General features: G+C 41.9%; 1 protein-coding gene across 1 annotated transcript; it reads right to left on the bottom strand.

The window, feature by feature from the left end:
- Positions 1-286: 286 nt before the first annotated feature.
- On the bottom strand, positions 287-13,417 carry LOC118522955 (RLA class II histocompatibility antigen, DP alpha-1 chain-like). The gene is given in 9 exon segments (XM_036072350.2): positions 287-325; positions 1,367-1,417; positions 1,630-1,745; positions 3,814-3,839; positions 8,382-8,404; positions 8,407-8,528; positions 8,749-9,030; positions 9,414-9,659; positions 13,318-13,417. Coding segments are annotated over 9 exon segments (1,005 nt in total).
- Positions 13,418-15,528: the final 2,111 nt, after the last annotated feature.

The following is a 15,528-nucleotide window of genomic DNA, read 5'->3' as shown; positions in this document are numbered from 1 at the left end:
CAATAAACCAATGACATAGGCTCCATAATAATCTCCATTCTACATGAGAGGAAACTAGTCACAGTGGGTTAAAAAAAAAAAATCAGAAACACATATCAGGAACCACCTATAAATTAGCAAGGGATCATTTGGGGTTTACAAATTCTGCCCCCCACCAAAATATTGAAATGCAAAGAAAGGATGGACCCCAAAGTTTAAAGGTAGGGAGTCTAATCCCCCTAGATCTTCAACACACTGCTTAGGACTTGCTCTATCCCAGAACATGTCCGTGCAAGGGAGATGGCGTTCACCATGGAGTGGGAATGACATTCGTTGCGATCTGTTCCTAGGGAGGAAAACACATAAGCAATCAAACCTTATGACTCACCCAGTTGCTCAAAATGAGGATCCCTTTCCTTATACTGTCTTCAATGAATCTTACACCTTAAAGAATCATGTGCTTTATACCAAACTTCTGTCTGGTGAGTGACAATTCCTGCTTACTGGTTCCCTTTTTCAGAATCTGGTCACACCCGGGGATAAGGAAGGCTGCCCAAGCTCATCTTCTCTGATATCTTAATACTATAGTATATAGTATATAAATTGATATATTAATATATTTTAGGAGTGGGGCCCATTGAGTGAGAGCTGCTCTGACTGCAAGTCTCTCAGCCCCCATCCTTTCCCAAGCTCCAGGATGGTGGTCCCGAGGATCACTGGGGTCCCAGGGATGGCCGCTCTCATGATGTCCTTGGTGATGCTAAGCTCCCCTTTGGTTCAGAGCAGAGACACCCCAGGTAAGTGCAGAGCTGCTCCTCTTGGAGGATCTAGCTCAGGGGAATGACCTTAGGGGGCTTTCCATGTGGGCTCACTCCCTGAGAAAGACTTTGGGGCTCTGACATCGTGCAGGGGCTGCTATTCTCAGCAGAGTGAGGAGATCAGGGTGTGCGTGTGATGGGGACAATGGTACCTGGTGGTCTGGAGTGATTTTGGAAGGACAAGATTCTCACAAAGGGGTCATCAAAATGACATTTCAACATCCATCAAAGATCAGAAAGGGGAAATTATGGTTAGTCTGCATTGTCCAAGATCTGAAGATCACTCTGTAGAATCAGTGCTCCAGGTAGGGGCCCCTTCCACAGAACCAGGCAGGAGCCCTCGTTGGAACCAGCGAGGAACCAGTGAGGAACCAGTGATGGCCAGAGTAGCAGAGGAGAGTGATGAGGATAAGCTATGGTTAAGGTAAAATATTAGCGAAATCTCGTATAAAAAGATAAAAACTGCAAGAAGAAATAAAAAGAATAATAATTAGAAGTGAAATAGTTAATATTTTTTGCATTCTGATTATAAGGAACTGTGCTAGGCCTTGTGGGGCAGCTGACCATACCCCCACATCCTCCATGTCCAGAACTCCCACATCCAACACATTAGGATAGAGCTGGAGAGGAAGTGAGAAACGGGAAGTGGCATCTCCTTAAGCTGCCCCTTATGCATAATTTAATATTATAACTTCTAGTTTTCTGTATCAAAGCCTCATAACACCTCTTAATTTCTAGTTCCAATTTACCACCAAGACCATGTATAATAGAGTGGTGAGCAGTTTATGTTAAAATTCTCCATCTGAAACAGATAGCTTATCCATATCCTTACACTTTGCTCCAGGTCCAGGGACCCTGTGGGAAACATGACCTTAATTGACAATTGAGATTCAGACATCAGTAAGCCAGCTAACATACTGGGATCTGCAAAGATGGTTGCATATGCCCCTGAAAAAATATGGGGGGGAGGGGAATAAAGTAAAGCCTGGCAGGATGGGGCAGGTAGAGGACTAGTGGATAGAGTACAGTATGACATGGTATAAAAGAGACATTAAATTACTAAAGGCTTAACAAATTTACCATGGGAAACTCCTGCAAAACAGTGTGTCTACTGGAAAATGGATCTTTTCTGCTGCCTGGAGGAGGAGAGGAGCCCTGGGGGTCAGAGTCCAGAAGTGATCAGAATTCTGCGTGAAATAAAAAGGGGGGTGAACAAAGGAGGTTAGCAGCAGGATGGAGATGAGATGAATAGTTCAGAGTAAATCAGCCCCACAGTGACACCAACAATCCTTGTGCCCTCCACCCCATGCTATAGGTTAGGGAAGTACCCAGGGCAGAGCAAACATTCTCTAGACTTGGTAGGCTCAGCAACTGCAATAACTACATCCACATTACAGGTCCAGGTTATGTGCTCCTAGGGAACTGAAGATATAGAGACCGAGGAAAGGCCCTGGAGTCACAAAGAAGGCACCAGAAATGTCTAACATACACAAGTATTTATTGATCCTTGGGATTACTCGGAAAGAATGCTCTGTAGGGAGGAGCCTCAGAGGAAACCAGGGCCTATAGACCATCCAGTGTGGGGACTAAATTGTCACCATACATCAAATTCCAGCATTTATTGAGTGCTAAGTGCGAGTAGGATCACAGGCAGGAATTGGAGGGGGCTTTGGGGACATCAGTCATTGGTGTTGAGCACAGACATTCAGAGGCATTGGAGCTTTGAAGTAGATCTGATGCTGGAGATTCCCCTATGTCCTCTTATGTCACAAAGGGTTGTCACCTGCAGTAGGACAAACACGGTGGGGTTAGAACTCCCGGTTTAGCTTTGCATCCTCCATCCCTTTACACCTGCCTCCTTCATTTTCTTTCCTCACCGACCCCTCGGGAGGTAGTCTTCCCAGCAAATGTTGTTGCCCCCAGAGGAGGATCAGTGAGAAGTCAAGGGGCACCCTAGGGAGATGTCATTTCACTCTCCAGCTCTCCACAGTGCTCTGAAACTCCTGAGACAGTGAGGCCCAGCAACGCAATGATGAAAGTTGAAGGAGGTAGAAGTTGGGCACAGTATGTGAAGCTGCTCTTTAAAGGGGCGCCAATAACCCTTCAATACTGGCCCAGTGGATATTTACCTTAGTTGCCAGATTATAAACATCTAACATCACTAAATACTTCCTTGTTCCTGAAATTTCTGCTCCCTTGCCTTAGGTGACGAAATATTCTTCTAATTCTCCCGCCTCTCTGCTTCTTTGAAGTCTCTTGGAACACATCTCTTTCTTGCATTTTTTTAAGTAGACTCCACGGAAATCCTGGGATCGAGTCCCGCATTGGGCTCCCTGCTGAGCGGGGAGTCTGCTTCTCCCTCTCCCTCTACCTGGAAATAATGTGTCACTTCTCACACTTCATTATCCAAAGCAAATCACATGGATGTACCCAACTTCAAAAGAGTTGGAATCTTTGGAGGTAGAAAGTATTCAATAAGTAGACATTAAATAAATAATATATCACCCATTTATACCAGACACATGTATTGAGGACTTATTTTGTATAAGGAACTATGCTAGACCTTGTGGATAAAAGGAGCTTATAGCTCCTAAAAGGTTTACAAATTATCTACTGGCCTAAAGAGGGCCTCTGGGGTGTTGGCAATGTTCTATTCCCTGACCTAGGTACTAGTTACATGGGTGTTCTCTTGATAATCATTGGCTGTACATTAATGTTTTGTGTATTTTTACATATGTCTGCTAGTTCACAGTAAAATGGTTTAAAAAGAGAGGTAAAGAAGGATATTGGTAATTTGAGGCAAAAACAAGAAACCAATTATCAAGCAGAAATAATGAGTTTTAATAATGGTTGGAATAAAGAATATTTAGATGAAACAACTAGTGGGACTTCTGCAACTGAAGAATAATTAATAAACAAGAGGTCGGACTAAGAAATGCTCTGAAGGGCAGTGTGAAAGATTAAGCAATAGGAAATATAAAAGAAAAGCTGTGAGACATGAGGGATCAAAACTGACATCCTGACATCTTGATAATCAGACACCTAGAAAGTGGGGAAAATAGTAAAAGGAGGTGAAATGTCTGAAAAAAAGAATAGATTTCTAGGCTTTATAGAAAGATGATATAACTTAGTTTGACATGGTACATTGATTACAAATAGATTTTTTTTAAGATTTTTTATTTTTTATTAGAGAGAGAGAGAGTACAAGCAGGGGGAGCAGCAGGTAGAGGGAGAAGGAGAAGCAGACTCCCCGCTCAGCAGGGAGTCCAATGTGGAACTCGATCCCAGGACCCTGGAATCATGACCTGGGCCGAAGGCAGCTGCTTAACTGACTGAGCCACCCAGGTGCCCCGACAAATAGATTTTTTAAAAACACATCTCTTTAAAAAGCACACATATTTAGATACATTATAAGAAAACTGTAAGAACTTCAAAGAAAAAAAATTCTCAACACTTGCGGAGAGAGCAGTTCCACCTATAAAAGAACAAGAGCAGATCCATCTGGAAAAGAACAAATAGACATCATTCCTATCAACAGCAGCACTTAATGCCAGAACACAGTGAGATGTTACTTGCATAGAATTAAAGAAAAAGAACTTTCAATCCCAAAATGTATACCCATAACACATGGTCATTTTAATACAACATGAATATTCTCAAACATTTCAACCTCAGATGCTTTGCTATTCAAAAAACCACTTTTAAAATACTTTTTAAATTTTTTAAGAGATTTTATTTATTTATCTGAGACAGAGAGAGAGTGTGCACAAGTTGGGGGAGGGCCAGAGGGAGAAGCAGGCTCCCCACTGAGCAGGGAGCCTGATGCAGGGCTTGATCTCAGGACCCTGGGATCGTGACCTGAGCTGAAGGCTGCCGCTTAACTGACTGAGCCACCCAGGCGCCCCTAAAATACTTTTTTAAAAAGCACCCCTAAGGGGCGGCTGGGTGGCTCAGTCAGTTAAGTGTCTGCTTTCGGCTCAGGTCATGATCCCAGGGCCCCAGGATCGAGCCCTGCTTCGGGCTCCCTGCTCAGAGGAGAGCCTGCTTCTCCCTTTCCCTCTGCCTGCTGTTCTGCCTACCTGTGCTCTCTCTCATCTCTCTGTCAAATAAATAAATAAAAATCTTTTTTTAAAAAAATAATAAATTAAAAAAAAGAGAAACACATCTAAGAGAGATGTGGAAAATAAAAAAGATCAAATAATTTTTAAAAGTTATTGTTATCTTAAAAAGCAGAGGCTAAATTTTTTTTAAAGTAAGAAAAATGTGGGACGCCTGGGTGGCTCAGTCAGTTAAGCGTCTACCTTCGGCTCAGGTCATGATCCCAGGGTCCTGGGATGGAGACCTGCATTGGGCTCCCTGCTCAGCAGAGAGCCTGCTTCTCCCCCTGCTTGTGCGCGCTCTCTCTCACACACACAAATAAATAAATAAAATCTTTTTTAAAAAAGTAAGAAAAAAGTGTTTAAAACAAAAAAAACTAAAAATGTAGTTAATATTAACATAAAGAAGATACTAGGTAGTGATATAGGGAGAAATGAAAAATACTGCAAAGTGCTTGTCTCTTTTGTGAGGCAGGAAGAAAAAGGGATTTATCAGTGTTTTAATCAATGTAATTAAGGGCATTAAGATAAGCCATTTTATGAGTATAATTAGAAACTACAACTTTTATAGTAACAGAATTTGGCCTAGCCTTTAGGAATGAGAGATGAGAAAAATGAACAAGAATAAAGTATATTAAATAAACATTTTAATAATATGATAGTAAATTTTTAATATAATAGGAATTGCAATAAATTGAATGAGCTAAACAACCAATTAAAAAGAAGAGAAGCTCAGATTGTGTCTTCAACACAGTCTAACAAAGTCACACAGAATAAATGAATATCGAAAGGTCAAAAACCAAATAATGGAAAAAGGCACTTCAGGCAGGTAAACAAAGATAACTGACATAACAAATCTCACATCTGCCAAAAGAGAATTAAAGGCGAGTGAAAAAACTAGAGCAAGAAACTATAATGAACATGAACATATATTCTTCTGAAAATAAAACCTCAAAATACAAGAGCAACACATGACAGAAATAAGTGGAGAAAGACTCTAAAAATTGAAAATCTTCAAATTAAACTGCAGATTTTAACATATCCTCAAAAACTAGGAGCAGAAGCAAAAAGAAAATAAAGATATAGAAGATCTTAATAATACAAGTAAAAGGCTCAAATAACTACATAGAGATTTCCACAGCCAACAACATGCACATTGTTTTCAAGCATACATAGCACATTTCTGAAAACAACATTTATTAAGCCACAAAGAAAGCCTCAATGTGTTCAAATTAATATCACATATGTTCTTTGGCCATAATGCAATTGAATTCTAAATTGATGAAAAAGAATAAACAAATGAACTCCATACACCCCAAATATACAATTAAATAACCATAGGAATGAAACTATAAATGACGGAACACTTAGTAGTCAGTGAAAACCTGTATATCAAAAGTAGTGCCTAGAAAGAAACATCTAGCTTTTAAACAAATATATTAGGAAAGGAAGCCTGAAAACGAATGTACTAATCATTTCCATTAAGAGAATGGGAAAGCAGAAAAACAGCAAAAGAAAAAAAAAATGTAAATAATAAAGACAAGGACAGAATTCAGTGAACTAGAGAACAAAAAATAGGGAAGATAAACAAAATCAAAGTTTGATTCAATGGAAAGTTTAAAAAGGCTGACAGACCCATCTGGCAAAACTGTTAAGGAAAATGTAGGAGATTCAGAATGAAAAGGAAAAAGGACTATATACACAGACATTTTTAAATGAAAAAAAGTTTGTTATGATCAACTCTATTCCAATAAATCTGAAAATTTAGATTAGATGGATACATTTCTAGAAAGATAAAAAGGTCAAAACTACAGGAAGTAATAGAAACCTGAAATAGAGTCATGAGCATCAAAGACACCAGCTTGGAAAGCAAAGAACACCTTCCAACAGCCCCTGTCCTGACATGGCAGCTAGGACATTTCAAAAACAAATCGTTCCTCTCTTATACATGTCATTCTAGAACACAGAAAGGAACAAAAGCTTTCTGAATCATCTTATAAGGCTGGTGCATCTTTATCTTCAGAACCAGCTAAGGATGTACAGGAGAAGAAAATTATGGATTGTCAGCCATGTCACTGAATCCAACAATATATTACAAGCATGATTCATTTCGATCAAATAAGATTTGTACTAGGATAGTGTAAGTGCATGACTATTAGTTTATTTTATTGTAATGTAAGTGCCTGACATTAAGCTTTTGATTGCCAAGGCATCCATCTCAAAGATATCCATCGAAAAGACACATATTGCCTGATATACAACTAGATAAAGAATAAAGAGCCCGGCTGCCCTCCCCCCCCCATGAAATTCCCCTTTTAGAAAGCCCTGGGTGACCTAGATAACAATAACAGACTGCTTGAGTGACCCTGCTTTTCCCTTCCTGCACTTTAATTCCAGTTCTTACATTTTAAATTCACCAATAAAGAGTGACCCTGTGAAATCCGAGGTACCCCTTCCTCAACCCCAATAATGGCAGATCCGCAGGTCTCTCCCACCCCCCACAACCTCACTGTGTGGCTCTGGGCAGGCCATGTACCCTCCAGGACTTGTGAGTAATAAGCTAATAAATCTTGTTTTTTTCAAAGTTCCCTGATGGTTGTTGCTGAGGAGTGTCTTGCAGTCACAAGAACTACAAGGGCCTGTCTGGGAAATGTCTACCACAAGTGGTAGTGACCCAGGTGAGTGCCCCCAGGCATTCCTAGCTGATGGCATCACCATGGATAGGCTGAGACCACACAAAACACCTAAGAATGCAGTGAAGTCACAAACTCAGAAAATCAATAATATGATCAAAAAAAAAAATCAGTAGACCAAGAACATTCATATTAATTTCAACAGAATTCAACTCAATAAGTGCATAAACAATTTGATCAATCTTATCACATGTAAAGGTTATTAACCAAAAATCTATAGCAAATATATTTATGGAGAAATTAAATGCATTCCCTCTGAGATTATGCAAAAGGTAGGATGTCCTTTATAATTACAAATGTTTAACACAGTATTGGAGGTTCATGGACATCACTATGACAACAGAAGAAAATCAAGGTTATGAAGATTGTCAGGGAGAGATAAAATGACTGCAGATGATATATATAATCTACACATTGGATAAGACTGAGCCTCTGGAGCCCCAAGGCCTGAGTTCAAATCCAGACTCTGGACCTTTCAAGCTGTGTGACCTTGGACAGGCTCCTTCACCCCTCTTCATGTCTGCTTCCCCCTCTGTATGATGGGAAATAATGGTACCAACCTCCAGACATAAGTAAGTGAATACATATGAACCATGCAGAATAGTGCCTGGTAAGTAGTAAGCAACTCAACTGATGTTCTTTATCATGGTATTGTTTTCCTCTAGTCAGTGATTCTGCAATACAAAGTGCTCAAAGAACCCCTGTTGAAATGTTTCTCCTTCCCATCCACCACCCATACCGGGCTGCCTCCTTTTTTGCACCATGTCCCTGGTACCAGCTCTGGGATGACTCACGGGAGCCCTTGCACCCAGGGATGCTGTCGGGCTGCCCGGTCTTCAGGACAATGATGCCAGTGATGATGCCCACCACACCTGCCACCAGGCCCAGGACACAGACCACAGTCACCTTCGTCTCATGCACCTGGATTGGCTCCTGGGCCTCTGGGGCACAAAGGAAAGACAGAGTTAGAAGGCACAGAGAGCAGGAGCTGGCCTCAGGTGTAGGAGTATGAAGAGTTAGGAAGTGTGAGATCACCGGTGAAGTTTGGATAAAGTGACTATAAGACACACGAGATTAAGGAAAGCAGGTGCTGCAGAGAGATGGATCCTGGAAATAAAGATGGTGTCAGGACAGCGCTGGCAAAGGGTCGGGGCTCCATACCCCAGTGCTGAAGGAGCGGCTGGTCCAGGCCCCAGTGCTCCACCTTGCAGTCATAGACGTCTTCAGCCGTGGGAAGGAAGGTTAGGTAGTGGAACTTGTGGAATCTGAATTCTGTGCTGGGCAGGAAGATGGTCTCAGCTATACCTTCGGTGACCATCTGCCCATTGCGCAGCCACGTGACATTGAGCACAGGTGGGAAGAACTTGTCCACATGACAGATGAGGGTGTTGGGCTGTCCCAGCTCCACAGGCTCCTTGGGAAACACAGTCACCTCAGATGGCTCTGAGAAGGGACAGGACCTGGTAAGTCTGCTACCTTTGGCTGAATCTCAAAGGTCTCCACCATCCTAACCCTTATATTCTCCAGGTTAGGGGCCATCTCTCTCATGCTGACACTTCGCCCCCACCCCCACCCATGGCTTCTAGATCAAAGTCATGGCTCGTCATGCTCCTGACTGGCCTCCCCCAGCCCAACCTTGTTCTTGAATAGAAGAAAATGACTCCTTTGATGACCTAAGCACCCAGCTTTGTGGACTGAATATTGCTCACTCATGAGGAGACGTTCATTCATGAGTGGACATCTGAGTCTCCCATTCTCTATGCAGCAGAGGGGCTCTCCCATCTCCACAGTTGGGTGGTAGAAAAATAAGCAAGAGCAAGCAGTACCATTTGTGGCCCTGGTGTGGTTCGACCATTGGATCAGGGTAGTCAGCTTCTTCTTTGACCCGACAATGTCAGCAATACCCCTCCAAGCATCATAGTCAAAGGCATGAATAAACTCTGGCAGATGCCAGACAGTCTCCTTCTTATCCAGGTCCACATAGAACTGCTCATCCTCATCAAACTCAAACATGTACTCCCCAGAGGGTCTGTGTGTCTGGACAAACTTGGCATACATTGACACATGGCCCACTGCATGAAGAAGAAGGGAGATTGGAGAACAGGTGATTATGTAGGAAAGTAAACAGAACACAGGAAGCAAACAGTAATAACATGAATGAATAACACAGAAAATGAGAAATGCAAAATGAAAGAAAAGAAATGGGAAGAAACTATGAAAGAAATGACTTACTGAGAATTCAGGTTGTTTCCCTTGTTCCTAAAAACTTAAGCATCCATCACTCCAGCACAATAACAATCACACTGAACACAATAATAAGGTAATATTTATGGAGAACTTACTATGTGTTCAATTTATTCTTTGCATCTTCACACCCCCACGTAAAGCATTCTTTTGCATATTAGGGACATGCCCACAGAGGTTAAGTAACTGGCCCAGGGTAGCACGGCTCCTGGTAGAAGCAAGATTGAATCATCTCCCCACCCACACACATAATATCTCAGAATCCTTGTAGGACCAGACATATAAAATTAGTGATAAAGCCACAGAGTGAGGTGGGGGAGAGGGGAGAATGGAATAAAAATCTTTCAGAGTGGAAAATCTTTTAAATTTTGAAGGAAATGAAAAGATGATTCTTGGTGCCATTTATAGACTTTTAGTTACTTTTTTAGCTTTAAAATAAAAATGGTAGATTATGTAATTTTGTCCACAACACCTTCATTTAAGGCAAATCAAATTTTAAAGTGTTATCATTCACACAACATTCACAAATTTTCTTGTGGACTTTATGCTCTTAAAGGTAATTTCCCCTGGAAATAAAGGTTGTTGGATTTGAAACACTTATGGGATAGCATCTTAGTTTTACCTGATGTGTAAGAAGCAGCGAAAGTTTAAACAGTGGTGTCCCAGTGAAGTACTAGATATTGTTTATGTAAGAATGAGCTTTAAAAAAAAAACATCCTGGGGTGCCTGGGTGGCTCAGTCGTTAAGCAGCTCCCTTCGGCTTAGGTCATGATCCCAGGGTCCTGAGATCGAGCCCCGCATCGGGCTCCCTGCTCCGCGGGAAGCCTGCTTCTCCCTTTCCCACTCCCCCTGCTTGTGTTCCCTCTCTCGCTGTATGTCTCTCTGTCAAATAAATAAATAAAATCTTTTTTAAAAATTTAATTTAATTTTTAAAAAGCCCTTTCAGAAATTTCTAACTACTTTGTAACTGCATGACTTAACCTGGTGATAAAAGCAGTTATTAAAAGTCTACCTTTTCCAAAAGAAAGGAGAGAAAGAAAGAAAGAGAGAGAGAGAAAGAAAGAAAGAAAGAGAAAGAAAGATTGACAACAGAAAAAAGCTATTAGTATTACAGTAAAACAATAAAAATGAGAGTTTGGGGCTGAGAAAAGGAAAGGAACTAAGAGGAAGTGACACTCTGGGGCCCGCTGGTCCAACTCCCGAATCGAAGATCCTCCCTGCAGCTCCAACGCGTGGAGAACTAATCCTCTCCTTGGACGCTTCTAGTGACAGGATTCATTGTCTCACATGAATGCTTGGGGAAAATCACTCACCTACAGAAAAGAAGATGAAAGAAAAAGAAAAAAAAAAACAACAACAGTACAGACCTGGCTACATGGACATCGTTTGTTCACCTTAGGATATCTCATTTTTATTGTTTTTGCAAATTCTTAAAACTAAAGGCCTACGCATTGTGAAGCAAATTACACTCTTACGGATGTTCATTTTCATTCAGTCAAAAAAGCCTTTATTGTGAACCTTCACTCTCCAGGCACTTAAGGATATAACTCAGAAGACATGGTCCTTATCCTCAAGCTACTTGAAATCGAGAAAGACAAAGAAAAGACAATTAGTATATAAGTGGTTTCATCACTGCTGTGTTATCACAAGGTGTACTCAGATGCTATTTGGGAGCAAAAGGAGAGCATTAAAATGAGATTGAAGTAAGGCTTCCTAGAGATGGTCTCTATGTGAGGTAGCGAAGCAGAAATAGAGGGAAGTGGTGTCTCTAGCAGGAGACATAGGAGCAGAGAGGCATGGGACTTCTTGGAGGACTCAAGAGTCCTTGGATACGACTGAAGCTCAAAGGGTGTGGAGGGGCTACACTGGGACCTGCCTTGTGTGCTAATTGCAAGTGTTTGAATTTGATCCACAGCCCCAGGGAAATCACTGAAGGATCTTTTTTTTTTTTTTTAAGATTTTTATTTATTTATTTGACAGAGAGAGACACAGCGAGAGCAGGAACACAAGCAGGGAGAGTGGGAGAGGGAGAAGCAGGCTTCCCGCTGAGCAGGGAGCCAGATGCGGGGCTCGATCCCAGGACCCTGAGATCATGACCTGAGCCGAAGGCAGACGCTTAACGACTGAGCCACCCAGGCGCCCCTCACTGAAGGATCTTAATCAAGAGGATAAGATTTATACTTGAAGGTGGCATTTGTAGAGAAGATAGATTGGAAGCGGCTCATTTGCAAGCAAGACCAGTAGGACTCTTCAGCAAGCAAGTGGCAAGTGATGAGGGTGTAGATGGGGCAGTAACACAGGGTAAGGAGAAGGGAGGATGGGTTTGAATGGCAGTGAAGTGATGAGAAGCCACAGGAATCATTAAGTGCCATGGCGGAAGTAGGGATATGAAGGAGTCCAGAATACCCAGGCAATGTGGAGAATTGTGGTGTCAGTGACAGGAAAAGTAATGAAGGACAAGGAAGTGAGAGAAGATAAAATGTTCTTTTGAGGACATAATGAGTTTGAATTTCTGGGGGACAAAGTGGAGTTGACTTGAGGGCAGTTGAAATAATGGATGGATCTCAGGCTAGACTGGGCTAGTGATGTACGCTAGGAGTCCACATGGTACATGAAGTTATAAGCTTGGATTGGGTCACCCAAGAACTGTACAAAGTCATCATAGCAGGGTCAGAGTGTGTGGTCCTGCATCCTGACAAACACGGACGTTTAAGAAAGGATGCTGGGGCACCTGATTGGCTCAGTCAGAAGAACAGGTGACTCTTGATCTCCAGGTTGTGAGTTCAAGCCCCACGCTGGGTGTAGAGATCACTTAAATAAATTTTTTGAGAAAGAGGCGGAAAAGGAGAGGACTAACGAGTAGGAAGAAAACAAGGAGGATGTGTGCTCCTCAAAGACAAAGAACAAGAGAAAAATTCCAGGAAGGAGGAAGTGGTCACGTTGCAAATATTACTAGTGACACAGGTAAGATATACAGAGAAGTGACCACTGGTTTTGGTTGTAAGGAGGCCACTAGTGGCCACACTGAAAGCATCAGCAGAGATGTGAGGAAACAAAAGGGAGAAGGCAGCGGGCTGAGGACTGAATGAAGCAGAAGAAAGTAAAAAACAGGAATTTCAGACTCCAATTTCAAGAAGTTTACCTCTGAAATTTAAGAGCGACAGAGAGAGACGCTCTCCAGAGGATGCAGAGCCATGGCGCAGTGACATGGGGTTCAGGAGACATCATTTCAGGTCTCAGTCTTTTCATTTCTAGAATGAGAGTAATAAACACCCTCCTGAAAAGACTGCTGTGAAAATGAAATGAGATTTGGCACTTGGTCAGTGTTTGATAAACAGTGCTTTTTCCTGTTGTCAGAAAGACAAAAAGCAAAAGACCTCACATGAGAGAAAAAGAAGAAAGAAGAAAAATGGGAGAGAAAACAGCACCCATGGGCTACAAATCTCCTTATAGTCCCCACCCTCTCTGGCCCACCCGAGCACTCACCGCTGACGGCCCCAGTTCCATGGGGGCTCAGCAGGGCAGCCAGGGCGATGGCTCCCAGGATCATGACTTGGGTCCGGCTCCTTATGTCTTCCAGGTGCATCTGCAGTGGCCGCCGTGAGGCAGAAAGTGAGGAGAGAATGAGGCAGAGCAGGGCAGGGAGGAGCTCTGAGTCCAGGACTTATTTCCCTATCTGTTGGAAGGAGAAGGGGTGGAGGCGAAACAGCTCAGTGGGGCTCAGCCAACCAGCAAATGTCAGAAGGGGTATCTCTGGTTGGGAAAGAAACTAATATAACCACTGGGAGAAGAGGTGGGAGAGCTGTCAGGACCAAGGTGACCCAGAAAGTCCCAATCTATGTGGGATCTGAGAATAAGAGGAAGAAAACCACAATAGAGACCTCATAACCATCTTCCTCCTCTCCTGGCTGGTTCAGTCAGGTGGAGTGTGCAACTCTTAATCTCAGAGTCATGAGTTCAAGCCCCATGTTGGGTGTGGAGCCTACTTAAAATAAAAAGATCAAATCAAATCATCTTCCTCTTAATGAGATTTTTTTGAAATATGTCATTGAAGTTGATTTTGTGTTTTCTATGGGTAGTGACCTTTTGAATGGATAACTTTTCAAAACTGCATGTCGATTCCTTTTTTTTTAAGTTCAATTAGCCCACACATAGTACATCTTTAGTTTTTGATGAAGTGTTCAGTGATTCATTAGTTGCGTGTAACACCCAGTGCTCATCACAACACGTGCCCTCCTTAATGCCCATCACCCGGTTACCCCATCCCCCCACCCCCCTCCCTTCTGCAACCCTGAGTTTGTTTCCCAGAGTCCAGAGTCTCTCATGGTTTGTCTCCCTCTGATTTCTTCCCATTCATGTTCTCTCCCTTCCCATATGGTCCTCTGTGCTATTGCTTATACTCCACATATGAGTGAAACCGTATGATAATTGTCTTTCTCTGAATCGATTCCTTTTTTTAAGATTTATTTATTTCTTTATTTGAGAGAGAGAGCATGTGCACTTGAGTGGAGGGAGGGGCAGAGGGAGAGAAACTCAAGCAGACTCCCCTCTGAGCACCTGAGAGCCTGACTTGGGGCTCAATCTCACGACCTGAGCCAAAATCAAGAGTCAGACCCTTAACCGCCTGAGCCACCCAGGGGCCCCTTCATGTTGATTCTTAGTATCCTATAGTAATTCATTTGTTATCAAATGATATTATATTTACCATTTTATACCTTTGATAATTTTACAGGAATTCTTTGATGTTCCCAGGCAGATAAATAGAAGGCAAAAAATGCCTAATTGTTTCATTTCTAATTATTGTTCTTTTATTTCTTCTTATACAGAATTTGGTGATATAAGGCATCTTTATTTACATCTCACTGTTTGTTGTTGTTGTTGTTTTTTTAAGTAGGCTCCATGCCCGACATGGGGTTCGAACTCAGGACTCTGAGATCAAGAGTCACATGCCTTATGGACTGAGCCAGCCAGCCGCCTCTAAACCTTACCATTAAGGACAATTTCCCTAATCATTTCACATTAAGTCTAATGGTAGATCTTTCGCTGATATGCTGTTTTATTACAGAGGGGTTTGGAACTACACCAAAGGGATGGGGAACTGCAGAAATTCCTCTGTGTGTGTTTATTGTTAAAATTATAGAATTTATTTATTTTTTTTTTTTTAAGATTTTATTTATTTATTTGACAGAGACAGACACAGTGAGAGAGGGAACACAAGCAGTGGGAGTGAGAGAGGGAGAAGCAGGCTTCCTGCGGAGCATGGAGCCCGATGTGGGGCTCGATCCCAGGACCCTGGGATCATGACTTGAGCCGAAGGCAGACGCTTAACGACTGAGCCACCCAGGCGCCCCAAAATTATAGAATTTATTATTATTGGATTAAATAATACGTTGTATTGGATAAAGTGTCCTGCATTATAATAATTAACATTTCTTGATTCCTTACTATGTGCAAGGCTTTGTTTTAAGAGATTCACAAATTCTGAGTATCATCCCAATTAGATTTCCCAAAACCAATGACATAATAATCTCCATTCTACATGAAAGGAAATAAGTCACAGTGGGTTAAAAAAAAAAGTCTGGAAGTAGTAGAAAGGGGCTTTCTAAAACTGTGCCTGACCACTTCTCTACAATGCATCTTTGTACCTAATAGAAAACTTAAATTCAATATTTTTATATGCTTTTATTCAATTCATCA

Source organism: Halichoerus grypus, chromosome 9, assembly GCF_964656455.1.
Source record: "Halichoerus grypus chromosome 9, mHalGry1.hap1.1, whole genome shotgun sequence".
NCBI classification, from domain to species: domain Eukaryota; kingdom Metazoa; phylum Chordata; class Mammalia; order Carnivora; family Phocidae; genus Halichoerus; species Halichoerus grypus.
The sequence above is the reverse complement of the archived record's forward strand: the minus strand, read 5'-3'. Positions and strand labels throughout refer to the sequence as shown.